Raw genomic sequence first — 14551 nt, 5'->3', positions numbered from 1 at the left:
CTTATCCTCAGAATAAAAGATACAAGTAAATCTTATGGGGACACCCACTCCAGAGACTCCTGTCTAATAGAGGAAATTCTCTCATTTTGGAAGATCTCCTACAACTTCCTTTGGATCTCTGGGCCAAAAAGTAAATGTAATTTAGCATCCTCAGAGTTAGCTAGTGGGAGGTAGTTAATTATTTTTTTTAGTAGGAGGTGAAGTAGCAGCCTGGAAAGAGAGGGGTCAAATTTGGGTCAAGGTTCAGAGGCGCTGCAGATCAGTTCCCCTGATCTAGAGACTTGGAGAAGTCTCTAGAACTCAGTGGGCGGTGGTGAGGAGAAGCTGTTCTCTACTCTTAAGGGATCCTGGCCAATCCCCAAGCAGGAGGCTTGGCATGGGATCAGAACAGCCCTTAAGAGTGACTGAGCCTGCTCAGTAAAAGAGTTCAGGTGGAAGATGTGAGAGCAGGAGGTGGAGCCTGGGAGGAAGCCCAGGGAAGGGGCCTGACTTCAGGATGGAGCCGACAGAGGGAAAGCTGAACGTCACCAACCCTCTGAGAGAGGACCATCTGTGGAGCGAAGGAAGAAGCCAGCCCAGCAGAAGGCCTGAAGGCAGCTAACATCCTGCTGTTTGCAGAAGAGGGACATTGAGTACTTTTACACCCACTGTACTGGAGTAGGGGAGAGGGCATTTGGGTGGGGAACCTATCTAGCCCCCAGCTGGACTGTGCTTTAAAGCTGCAGTCTAGATCCCCTTTGTCCAGGGATTCCTCCAGACAGCTGGATAGAAGAGGACTATTTGGGGCTTTGGGTGGTACACCAGGAGAGGCTGGATAGCTCTCCAAGAAGAGAAACCCTTCTGAGCACTTGTACATAGTTCCAGGAAGTTATCCTCAGTTTAACAGTTCCTTGGGTATCCCATATCCAAGTTCAAATCCCCTAATAAAATGCAGTGGAAGGAAATGCATGTTGCCTGGCTGTGCAGAACTATGGGGGGGGGGGGCCCAAAACTTCAGTGACTCCTAAGGGGGTAGTGCTACAGTATATTTCCTCATCGGTACACAGACAGCAAAAACAAAACTGGCAGAGGTTGAATTGAAAAAATGTTTGTCTTATACATCATGCTTTAAATAGTAACAACAAACTCCTCTTATTTGCTCCCTTCTAGTTTGTTAAATATACAATTTGAAGCAATTTGTAGAAAAATACCCGTTGATCATGCCAAAAATTCAGAGCGGTCATGTGTCCTGTGCACACCTTCTGTGTTCTCTCAAAGAGTCTAATTGGACTTTCTAATTCTTATCTTAATTAAAGACGAGGTGAGGGTGAGGCACATGATATTATTATTATACAGTATTTATAAAGCGCCAATAGTTCGCTCAGCGCTGTACATTACAAAGGGGGACAGAACATGTGACAGAACAACAACAATACAATGCAAAACATGAGGGGATCGAGGGCCCTGCTCTTTCGAGCTTACAATCTAGGAGGGAGGGGGTGGTGGCACAGGAGGAGATAGCTGTGGGGGATGGAGTGGTAGGAAGAGCGGAGGAGGTTGGCAAGTTAGCAGGGGGTGGGGTAGGCTTCCCTGAAGAGATGGATTTTCAGGGTGCGCCTAAAGGAGAGGAGAGTAGGTGATAATCTGATGGGTTGGGGCAGGGAGTTCCAGAGGATGGGTGACACCCTGGAGAAGTCCTGGAGGCGGGCATGAGTGGAGGAGACCAGGGAACTAGAGAGAAGGAGGTCTTGTGAGGAGCGGAGTGTGCGTGCTGGATGGTACTTGGATATTAGGTCAGTGATGTAGTTCGGGGCAGTATGGTGGACGGCTTTGTACGTCAGTGTTAGGATTTTGAATTTGATCCGTTGCGCAATCGGAAGCCAGTGAATCCTCCACTGATAGAAAAGTCCTTCGTGGAACCAAATAGCTTGTGTTTGGTGGCTCTCCACAAAGTGGGAGCCCCTCAAAAATAGGGTCACCCAAATTTCTAAGTCTCTTTACAGTTTCACCAGACGCACCAAATAAGTGATCCTGGAGTCAAAAAATGATTTATTGGTTCAGTAAATAACAGAAAGGATAACAAAGAGCCAATGTAATTTTTGATGGAAGCTCTAGATCTTCCACAAGGTTTAAGTTTAATTATATAATTCGGGGTCTTAGAAGTGGTACAGTCATCAGAGTTTGACTGATCACTGTGCTAAACATCAGATATGACCAGGTACAGTGAATCAAATCAGCAATGATTCCTTGACTTAAGATCCTGGTCATATATGAATTTTCACACAATAAGCAAGTAAACCCTGGTGACTTTTCATTGCAGCTAAGCCCTGAGGAAGCGGGGAGATCTATGGGGTCCTTAAATACCTTGGCTCTTTGTTGTCAGTGGTCATTTACTGAACCAGTAAATCATTGTTGGATTCTTGGATTGTTTGTTTGGTGCCATTTCTGATGCATCTGTATACAGAATAATTTTTAGAAATGGAGAGTGGGCTTGATTAATTTAGCAAAAGACTCTGTGCAGGTCTTGCACCACTCAGTCCACAAAAACTTTGTGTTGTTCAGGGGCGGACTGACTATTTGGAAACTCGGGCACTGCCCAAGGGCCCGGGGTCAGTGGGGGGCCCCATGAGATGCCCCTGGTACCTTTTTCATAGGCTTTGAGTTTGGGCAAGGACACAGGGGCCCCATGATCCCCTATTGCCCGGGGGCCCCATGAGTTGTCAGTCCGCCCCTGGTGTTGTTATCCCACAAAAAGGTATTTAGGAGCTGCGTGCATTTTATTTCTCTATTGCAGGGTCTTCAAAGGGATACATCATTGGGAAAATGTGTATTAATTGTAGAGATGTATTGCATTTGTTTTTTGCTACAACATATAATTTTACTATTGGTGTATGTGGGTTAGCTTTAACCAGTAAATGAGAACTATGGTGTCATGAATAGAGTTTTTCAGTGTCCTCCTTCCCCAAATTGTTTGCCACACAATGCTGAAAGCAGATGTTTTTGGAAGCAAGTGAACTGAAAATGAACATTTTATAGTTGTTTCCCATTTAGAGCTTATTAGTTCCTCTTTTTTTGAACTGGAATCTTTTTGTAAAAAGAATTTCTTAACCTATTGTCAGTTTGTACATTTTAGGTTATTGTTCTATTTACAACAAAGTCATTATTAAAACTGAATCAAGGAATTATATTTTTGGCATACTGCTTGGCACAATGTAAGTGATACCTGGTCATCCTCTGGAAGTTTTAAATTACTGTAGTAGCCCGAGCTAGCATGGTGATGGCCATGGTCTTCTGGGTGCAGTGCCAAGGGGCTGCCTTTCTGTGCCAAGCTGGCTTGATGTAAGGCATGACCACTCCGAGAACACATGCAATCGTCTTAATAAATGCAAAGCATTTTCTGATTTGATGAAGCGGAGATCATGACATCACTGCCCCTCCTCTTTACTATGTCCAATCAGAGAATACATAGCACTCATTAAAATGACAAGGCATGGCATCTGGAAGATTGTGGCCATCACTGTAGAAGCCTGGGCTACCAATTGATATTTCATTCATGAGTGGGGTCTGGTGGGCCATGTCACCTGCTAACAGCTTGTATCTCCTGAAGAATTACAAGTACATAGAGGAACAATAAAATATGCCAATAATAATAATAATACAGGATTTATATAGGGACATGGTATACCTGCTGTAATTCCTGCTCTATTCCTGCATGTGTTGAGGGTTTTGGTGGTCCTGCCCTAAAGTGCACCTGTCATAGATTTACACCCACCGACCACTTTATTAGATACACCTTGCTAGTGGTAAGAAAATATCCCCCACACCATTACACCACCACCAGCCTGAACCATTGATACAAGGCAGAATGGATCCATGCTTTTATGTTGTTTCCACCAAATCCTGATCCTACTATATGAATGTCGCAGCAACCAGTCTGCCCATTCTCCTCTGACCTTCGACATCAACAAGACGTTTTCGTCCACACAACTGCCGTTCACTGGTTATTTGCTCATTATTGGACCATTCTCTGTAAACCCTAGAGATGGCTGTGCGTGAAAATCCCAGTAGATCAGCAGTTTTTGAAATGCTCAGACCAGCCTGTCTGGCACCAATCACTGTACCATGTTCAAAGTAACTTAAATCCCCTTTCTTCCCCATTTTGATGCTCGGTTTGAACTTCAGCAAGTCATCTTCACCACGTCTACATGCCTAAGGGCTTGTTCACTCTTGGCTGTTTTACCAACACTTGCCAAACGCCCTTATAGCGTTTGGCAAGCGTTGGTCCGGCGTTTGCAGAGCGTTTAACGCTCCGCAAACGCCACATGCGCGGTTTAGCGGCGGTTGCTAGGCGTTTGCCGAGCGTTAAAAACGCCCCACAAATGCCTATAATGCAGTTTGAATGGTGTTACCGCTCCGCAAACACCCCGCAACCGCACCGCAAACGCCGGCCGGGCGTTTGCGGAGCAGCACCATCGACTAGAATAGGAGGCTTCAACGCCTCCTGACTCGACCAGAGGCGTCCGTTTTGCCGCGACGCAACGCAAACGCTCCCGTTAGAACAGCACCATGTGCTGTAATGTGCAGAATTGGCAGAGGTGTTTGGGAAGCGGTAAAAACGCTTCCCAAATGCCTCTCTGCCGCCTGCACACAACGCTAGTGTGAACGTAGCCTAAATGCATTGAGTTGCTGCCATGAGAATAGTTAATTAGCAATTTGTGTTACCAAGCAATTGAACAGGTGTTCCTAATAAAGTCACTGGTGAGTGTATATGGGCTGCAATTCCGAAATGCTAGCTTTGCCACATCTGACTTTGAGGCAACGAGAATATTGTAAATGAGTATCATAAAAGGTTCAAGTATACTTTAAAGAGATCTGGTCACAAACTCAAAATATTGCAGGAAAAAAAGCACAGAAAGATCATGTATTTTAAAAGCTTACTTGCAGTGTTATTCCATTCCATTAATTATTTTGTATTATTAATTTGCCATTGGACTTGCTAGAATAACTGACTACTCTGGAAGAGTCAATTCCCTAGCACAGCCCCCTCCATTCACATCATTGTCTTCTATTCAGGAGTGTCCAGTTCCTCTCTCTGCTGGTCCAGCTCCTCTGACCCTCCCTTCCATAACCTTTTATGGAGTTGCCAGGGGAATAAAATAAATTGTTCCTTGAGTGACAGCTTCGAATCTTCTGACCTCATGTCCAAAATTATGTCAACCAGTCAAAGGGCTTTTGAATGTCTATGCAAAGGAGCGATTTATTGGTAAGTTACATACTAAAAAAATACATTAAAATAGAATTCCAGGTTTACTTTAATTCATTTGGGTTAATTTGGGCCTCCTCTGATTGTTCGAGGTGGAAAGGTTGGACAGATAACTTCACGATAATCCACCTCCCACCAATCGAGGAAGCCTTCGATTCACTGATCAAAATAGAAGGATTCTCCTGAATGGTGGCAATGTACGAAAACTGACCTGGTCTGTACCTGACACCAGATCACACATACTGACACACAGATTATTATTATTATACAGGATTTATATAGAGCCAACAGTTTGCTCAGCGCTTTACAATATAACGGGAGACAATACAGCAATAATACAGTTCAATACAAGAGGGAAAGGAGGGCCTGATAGTGGGAGCTTACAGTCTAGGATACACAGATGTATCATACTGCTGCTGGTACACAGTACTGTACTACACTACTACTACAGTGATAGTCAATTACAGTAGCCCTAGCAGCCAGACTGTTCTGGCAAGGAAATAATTTGTTTGGGCCAGCTGGGCCCAAACAAACTATTTGAAGTGATCGTAAACCTGGAATTCCACTTTAAATGCACATAAAATACTAGAAATGGTCTGGCAATAGGGTCTGTAACTCTAAAAATGAATCCGGTCATTTCTCTGGAATTCATCAACAGAGGCTCTGAAGAAGGAGCATGACCCCCTAAACATATCAGTACTGTGGACATACGCCACCACCCAGGATATGTATTCAGTCCCACCTTGGAACCAGCTTGGACAGATTTGTATTTTCTTCCGCTTGGTGCCTCAGAGTATCCATCTTGGTTGGCATGCTCTCCTATTGCCAGCTACCTAGTAAGAGTGTTGCAACATTTTTTGGCATGACCTGGCGCTCCCTGGTATGGTATGTCCTGGTCAAGTCACTTCTTGGCAAATGTATTTTTATTTTAATGCGGTAAAGTGGTTTTACCTGTACTATCCAGTGTATTTCTGTTTTTACATCAAGAGAAGCGACAAGATCAGCCAATGGCTAGTCAGCAGAGATTGCAGGTTCTCAGTTAAGAACAACCTCAGAACATCTCAATGCGACCAAATGTAAAATGTTCCTTGCTGGGAGAACAGTGGTTAACCTTGCAGCAGGGAACTAGGAATGTGCAACTGTGTGTGTTGCTAGTTCTTAGACCAGCTTTCAATCAGAAATATTTGTTAATGAGTTATTGTCAAGTTAACTGAGGCATACAAACACTGCTAAATTTGGTTTGGTCTTGGTGTCCAAGCTTCTAAAAAACTATGGTCACAAAAGAGATACCTTTATGGCCTGGGGCAGAACTCCCATTATTATATAATACCAGGGGTTGGACAAAAAAATGTAAACACTACATGATTTGCAGGTGTGAAAGTGACCACGTCTTGCATTGAAAGTGGAAGTGATGCAACATTCTTTTGCTTCTGCTGTGTGATGAGACACCTAGCTAACTGGTGGGAAGCCTCACTTTCGTCATTCACTGCGTGCGCTGCCAGTAATACGGAGTTGTACCAGAGCTCACAGAGCTTCAAAGAAGGCAAAATGTTGGTACCACTTAACTGGTGCCTCTGTGAAGTTGCCAATTTTATTTGCCGTGTTGCAAGGTACAGTATCAAAGGTTATTACAGAATATACAGTTTCTGGGAAAATGTTGTCCGATTAACGTAAGCATAGTCAACATGGTCAACTGACTGAAAAAGACAAAAAAAAAAGGACATTGCGCAGGATTGTGACCAAGAAAACAATTGCTGCAACAGTGACTGCAGAGCTCAGTCTCAGTCTTCCAAAGCCCATGTCCACAAAAACTGTTCGAAGGGAACGCCATAAGCAAAACATTCACGGGTGAGCTGCAATTGCCAAACCACTAGTGACCAATAGTAATGCTCGGAAGAGGAGAGAGTGGTGCAATATTCACAAATTGTGAACTATCCATCAATAGAAGACTGTAATATGGTCCAATGAATCCAGCTTCATACTGTTCCCAACCACTAGACATGTTTATGTGTGGTAAACACTGTCCTAACTTATGACCAGGACTGGTCTTGTACCAATGGTAAAGCATGGAGGCAGTGCAATCATGGTTTAGGCAGCAAAATCTTGGTATTCTCCAGGCCCCATCATCTTGAAAGGTAGGGTCACTGTCAGCAATTATGTATACATTTTGGCTGAACATGTGCACCCCATGGTGCAGACATTGTTTCCAGAAGACAGTGCCATTTATCAAGATGATAATGCTCCGGTTCATACAGCTGGTGTCAAATTGTGGTTTGATGAGCATGCAGACGAAGTCTTGCACCTTCCCTGGGCGACGCAGTTGCCAGACCTCAATATATCATAGAACCACTATGGTCAGTTTTGGAGAACAAGGTTTGGGCTCGTTCTCTGCCTCTGGCATCTCTGCGATTACTGGAACAATTTTTGCATGAAGATTGGTATCAGATTCCAGTATCCACCATCAAAGACTTATATTTGTCAATTCCCAGGTGAATTTAGGGGTCTTAGATGCCAAAGGCAGTCCAACACGATATTAGGTAACAGTTTTGTTTTTTTACCTAGCGTTTCCAGAATTTTGTCCGACCCCTACATACACACATACTCACACAGGCTATATATTACAGGAATACAGAAGTAAGCTAGAAGCAAGTCATCTATGGTGAGCTTTGACCTTTTCTCACTTCAAAGCGATGATGTCATAAAGAAAATATCTGAGCAAGGTATGACCAACCAAATGATATCCTCAGTTTACACCATTTCAGTAGATACGTGGTCTCACCTCAACACACATGAGTCACACCTATGACAACAGACTGAGCAGCTGGTTTCTCTATTTTCTCCGTTTTTTTGTGGTTTCTGGTGAACTGCTAGACTGAATGTTGGTTCCATGGTCAGTATAGATGTCTTAGTGGTGTGTAGTTGGCAGGTATACTTTCAAAAAAACCCTCAGCCATTCTTTTGATGGACCTCATCTTCAACTTTATGATTCTCTTTAATTGCAATCTGGGCTCACCCCCACCAATGTGATCCTCCAGGATTCTTCTCTTGGAACAGTAACCACATCCTGCCCATTAAGATTTGTCCCAGAACTCCATCAGACACACTCCCGGGAAAATACAAGGGAAAGCACGCACCCTTTATCTGGTCTGCAGGCTGGAAATCCCTGAGTAGGAGGATTTGTGAATAATGACCTCTTAGCACGAGGGTCCATCTGAGGAATGCCAGGCATCCCTTTTTTATAACATTCCCCACATCTGGAAACAGCTGGACCAATGGATTAAAATAGATATGTCTATACAGTCGCCACCTAGAGACAATTTGGCAGAGGGCTTTTTGGCATCTTCTTGTTCCAACCGTAATATTTTTATACGGTCTCTCTGCTCTTTAAACCATTCAGGGCAAATAAATAATGTGTTATGCCCAATGCACTTTTACTCAACATTGCTGTGCTCACTTGCTATCCCGACGAAGCTGCTCTAGAAAGAATACCGGGTCCTTCTGGGTATGGAGTAGCACCATGAAGATAGGAGGTCTGAGATGAGACAGTTGTAGACATAATATGACTGACAGATGTATGGGAAAAACTTAACCGCCGTCTCCTGGACATTAGATTGACCTTAAATATTATGGTTTGGAAGTTATTATTAGTATTATATTTATGCTCTGGTTACACTTATATATTTTTAGTACTAACTATAAAGAGGAAGCTTTTATAGAAGTCTTATTCTCTGCTCGTCCCAAGAGCTCCTGCTCTCAAGTCTCCCCCCCCCATGTTCATCTCCAGGACTTCTCCAGAGCCTCTCCTATCCTCTGGAACTCTCTACCTCAATTTTTCTGGCTATATCCTACTTTGGCCGCCTTTAGTTGATCTCTGAAAACTCATCTTTTCAGGGAAGCCTATCATGCCTTCAACTAACTGAACTTTCAACTCTTCCATCAGCTCATCCCCCACAGTTATAACCTTTTGTACCACTTGCCCCACCCTATTAGATTGTAAGCTGTTATGAGCAGGACCCTCTTAACCCACTTTATTGTATTTCTTGTATTGTAACTGTACTGTCTCCCTTTACATTGTAAAGCGCTGTGCAAACTGTTAGTGCAATATAAATCCCCTATTAATATTATTGCCATATTGTATTGTTGCTCACACTGTGCTTGTAAATTTTTTTCTAGCACTAACAACATTTGACAGATGTACATACATATGTAGGTTACATAGTATATCGTGCTTTCTGAATTGGTTATGTATTCACTATTTCTGGATCTTATGTTATCTAGTCCCTTATCCCTGATGAAGGGGCAGTTGTAAGCTTCTAAAATGTGTTGGTTGACCTTCTGATTTTTTTTTTTAATAAATTGATACTAGACTTACTATAAAAACTTCTAGTGTTCCCATCTTTTGCACCTTCTTTGGGCCAGGAAGATAGAAGGTAGCAGATGAGACAGTTGTAGACCCAACTTATGTGAAAAGTCTAACTCCCGTCCCCTGGACAAGATTCAGTTCAGGCAGCCTAATATTTCTGTATATACAAAGCCCAAGTTCAAGGCCTGATCCATGCCTCCCAACCTTCTGAGATAAGAAAGAGGAACACCTTTTAGCACAAAGTATATAGGCACACCCCTGCCATGTCTCCAGTTATATGGACCACAAATGATGTTTTTCCACCCACTTGTGTAGTATACGACTTTTAGCAGTCCAATTGCACATTTTCATAGAATTCAGACCTAAAAGAGGGACAACTGAAGAGGAATGAGGTACAGAGGGATCTGATTTTAAAAAAGAGGAACGGTCTCTGAAACTGAGGGACATTTGGAATCTGATGATCAATGCAAGCTTTTGCCTCCTGGGTCGGGTGGTTCACTAGAGGGCAATAAGTGGCCCAAATAATTACCCTCTATCTCATGCATTACATGGACAGATAGCCTTTAGAACAGTGGTTCTTAAGCTTGTTGGAGGTACTGACCCCCACCATTTTCATATGCGCATTCACCGAACCCTTCTTAATTGGAAAAATAAAATATGATTTTTCAAATTCAAAACATAGGTATATATTTAGGTATATATTTATACATAGGTGCACAAAATGAACAAAACCATTAAGAACAAAGAACAAAACCATTAAAACATGATTTTCACACAAAAACAAAAACATAATAATGAATATTTACTGCACGAATCATATGAGTCGGGTGTGGGTCTTCACCTCCGCCGAACCCGCGAGACTGACTCACCGAACCCCTGGGGTTCGATCGAACCCAGGTTAAGAACCACTGCTTTAGAATTTCATAAAGCTGTTTAGGTGCTAACCAAAGCAGGATTTGGGCTGTGAAGCGTACCCTTTCATGAGAAGAAAAAAGCCAAATGGGTCAACCAACCTACACTGGGATATTAAGCATGATGGTTTAGGTCAGTGGTCTCCAAACTGCGGCCCTTTGTTTGCCTTTATGTGGCCCTTGGAGCACCGTTACTTCCACCGACACCATTGATGAGGCACTATTCCTCCCACTGACGCCAAAGAAGGGGCACTATTCCTCCCAATGATGGGGCACTATTCCTCCAATAACAATGATAGGGCACTACTCCCACTTCTATTAATTAGGGATGCTACATCTATATATAATTTTTTTTTTGTGCCACTAATCACAAAGTGTGAGGCACGGTTTACTCCCACTGATTCCAGGTCATTTAATACTCCAGGGGACCAACAGTCTGGCCCCTCTAATGTCTAAAGGACAATAAACGGACCCTTTGTTTAGAAAGTTTGGAGATCCCTGGTTTAGATGGACAAAAAAATGACCACAACTCTGATTGTATAGACAGCTAGCCATCTTGTTATTCATACAGATGTGATAAGTACAACAGGAGAGGAAGAAAAGCACTACATAATACAAATCTGGTGTGTATTTCAAGCATTTAGACATCTTTCTTCCTCCATTTTATTCACTTTGTACTTACCTGCCCATAGTCGCTGGTGAACAGCACATCGCCATCAGTGCTGGAAGTAACAGTGGCAGGCACCAAGCTTCCATTTACCACAAGCCATACATGGCTGCCCTAGATATAAAAAATGAGAGAAAATGAATTAATTCACCAGAACATGACTAGGAAAATTGTAATTAAAGTACAACTGCCTCTCCTCTATAAAAGACCCCTTATTAGACCTGTCTGCATTTGTCGACCATACAGGATGAAGGGCACCCTGGAAAAAATAAAGCATTCCCTGAATGGTGCCTGTGCCAAGTGGCCAACCTCCTGTGTTCACAATGCAGCAAGGCACCCACTTGGCACAGGACCCGGCAGCTAGTGGAGATCACTGGAGCAGTTGTGTCCTCTACAGAAATTTCCAGCTTCTAGAGCAGAGGTCTCCAAACTGTGGCCTGGGGGCCAAATACAGCCCTTTGCTTGCCTTTATGCAGCCCTTGGAGCACCAATCTTCCCACTGCCACCAACAGTGGGGCACCATTCCTCCTACTGCCACCAACAGTGGGGCACCATTCCTCCCACCGCCACCAACAGTGGGGCACCATTCCTCCTACTGCCACCAACAGTGGGGCACCATTCCTCCCACCGCCACCAACAGTGGGGCACCATTCCTCCCACCGACACGAACGATACACTCTTTACTCCCACTGGCGCCAGAATGATTTCTACTCCCAATGACCACAGTCCGGCCTCCCTAAATTCTGAAGGACAGTAAATTGGCCCTTTGTTTAGCAAGTTTGGAGACCCCTGTTCTAGAGGGACTGTCTGAGGGCCCGGGGTCAGTAGGGGGCCCCATGAGATGCCCCTGGTACCTTTTCCATAGGCTTTTTTGAGTTTGGGCAAGGACACAGGGGCCCCATGATCCCCTATTGCCCAGGGGCCCCATGAGTTGTCAGTCTGCCCCTGTATGGTATACAGTATACATAGCTACATTGATCAAAACTGAAACAATGCAATATATTATATATATATATATATATATATATATATATATATATATATATATATATATATATATATATATATATATATATAGTGCCATACCTGGAATTCTTCTTTAAACTGGTATTAAACCTAAAAGCAAATATTTCTTACGTTGACGCTTACCAATTCTAAGATGTGATGTCTACCTGGTGATCCTGCCAGTAAGTCTGTGGTTGTTCAAAAGAATAAGCTCTTCTGCAAATGTATCAGTTAGAGGAATGAGACAAACCATTTTTCTACTTGCAAGAGTGCTTACAATGATCAGCTTTTGTTTATGTAAAACCTTTATCCCAAAATAAAAAAAAAACTGCTGTAATTGCTTACAAAGTGTGAGCTGACTGGCTTCAATGTGTTACTGTATTAAAGTGTTACTAAACCCACAACAGTAAAATCAGTCTGTATATGCAGTAAAGCATGCTTGTTATACACACTGTGGAACCTAAGGGGTTAATTCTCATTGTGTAAGAATCTGTTTGATCCTGTCTTTGATCCTCCCCTTTTTCTACCGTCCCAAATCCATCTGCTGATAGTACAGAGCTCTAGGTGTCACTCTGCACATGCTCAGTTTAGTGGGTATTGCTAGAGGTTTTTTTTCTTTGGGAAGGTGCATGTGATCAGCACAGGGCCAATCAGCACTGTCCAGACAGAGATCAGGAGTTCTGCATCCTCTTAGAGCAGAATGAAAACAAGCTTTAACCAGTGCTCTGCTGGACACTGATAGAAGTCACAAGACTGCTATATACCGCTGATGAGAAAAGGTATTTGGCAGTTTATATTTACTAAAATAATAGCATTTCCATATTATGTGTACTGTGTGAGACCAGATATAGCGAATGCAGGGTCCGGGGAGACTGGATATAGCGAATGCAGGGTCCGGGGAGACCGGATATAGCGAATGCAGGGTCCGGGGAGACCGGATATAGCGAATGCAGGGTCCGGGGAGACCGGATATAGCGAATGCAGGGTCCGGGGAGACCGGATATAGCGAATGCAGGGTCCGGGGAGACCGGATATAGCGAATGCAGGGTCCGGGGAGACCGGATATAGCGAATGCAGGGTCCGGGGAGACCGGATATAGCGAATGCAGGGTCCGGGGAGACCGGATATAGCGAATGCAGGGTCCTTGGTTTAGTAACACTTTAAACCTGCTAGTCCATCTAACACTCCACTTCCCCCAGACTGACAGTGCTGCTGTCTAAAAGGTGCCCCCTGCGCTCCTTCATCCAGAGTGGGGGCACTCTAATACAGGAGGTGTGTTACTGGGTAGATCACCAGGTGCAAACAAAGGGGAAAAAAGGCTTCAAAAGAAAACTAATGCAGCCACATCTATTGATTGGTAAGTTCACAGATTTGGTTGTGAGTTTATTACTACTTTAAGCTGACCTGTTTCACATGTATATCTAACAAACTGTGAAAATAATGTCCTCTTTACCCCATGTCCAAGAATCTTTTTTTTTTTTTTTTTTCGGTAGAAGATTGGACGGTGACCATATGTAATACTACATATAACAGGCTAGCAATCCCATCGAGAAGCACTAGGAAAAACCTGCCAATTCTGACAGCATGGACCACGATAAAACAAAGGATTAAAAGCGATCAGAACAGACGCGGCATTTCCAGGCTGCTCTCGGGGAGATGTTGCTGCTGCCTTAAGTTGTCCTTTAAAACAATCTATTCCGCCTTGAACAATTCCTTTACATGACACATCATGTGGGAAATTCTCAGCATGTGGTCAGAGCAATCAGGGAGAGTTTCAGTAATCAGGGAAAGATTTTATTATCCTGGGAACATAAAATCTGCCATCACCCCGGCCATACAAGAGACACCCCAGACCCAGTCACAGGGGATGCATCCTGGTGGCCGTATGCCCATTCATATAAAAGGTGTCACTGCAGAGTGTTGTCACCACCAGACTGAGAATGGGCTCACAAGGCAGCCAGGATTTCCTCTCGGCGTGGTCAGGATGATTGTCACCTGTGGGGATGAGCTGACGGGGTTGTGATTGGCAGGCGGTCTCAGGAATGAATGATCCATCTGTGCAGAATAAGTGAAGGGAGAAGGAAGAAAAAAATAAAACCCTTATCTACCAATTCCTGAACAAGAGGCAATTTGGCCCAAAACTGCAGACGCTACACTTCAATAATTTAAAGTGTCATATGTCTTGTATGGCATCGCTCCTCTGACGTGTTCCCACTGGGAGCTGAAATATCCCTTCTGAAGGAGCCAATTTTAGCTAAATCCATATTTAATGAGGAAAAGGCCAGCCAGCGAATTCCATTTTGGATAGAGTGGGAACGGGCTTAGATGGCCATCAGGTTTCTATCCCTTTCTGTGGCCCCAAA

At 43.6% G+C, this 14551-nt stretch overlaps 1 protein-coding gene across 1 annotated transcript in view; it reads right to left on the bottom strand.

The window, feature by feature from the left end:
* The window catches only part of LOC149437781 (unconventional myosin-X-like), a 241135-nt gene that overhangs the window by 165406 nt on the left and 61178 nt on the right, over positions 1–14551 (bottom strand). The window contains exon 2 of the mRNA XM_089660637.1: positions 11199–11297. Within this exon, the coding sequence (XP_089516763.1) occupies positions 11199–11297 (99 nt within the window). The remainder of the gene's footprint in view (positions 1–11198; positions 11298–14551) is intronic.

Source organism: Staurois parvus, unplaced genomic scaffold, assembly GCF_062004578.1.
Source record: "Staurois parvus isolate SC_StPar_1 unplaced genomic scaffold, SC_StPar_1.0 ptg001255l, whole genome shotgun sequence".
NCBI lineage: Eukaryota > Metazoa > Chordata > Amphibia > Anura > Ranidae > Staurois > Staurois parvus.
The sequence above is the reverse complement of the archived record's forward strand: the minus strand, read 5'-3'. Positions and strand labels throughout refer to the sequence as shown.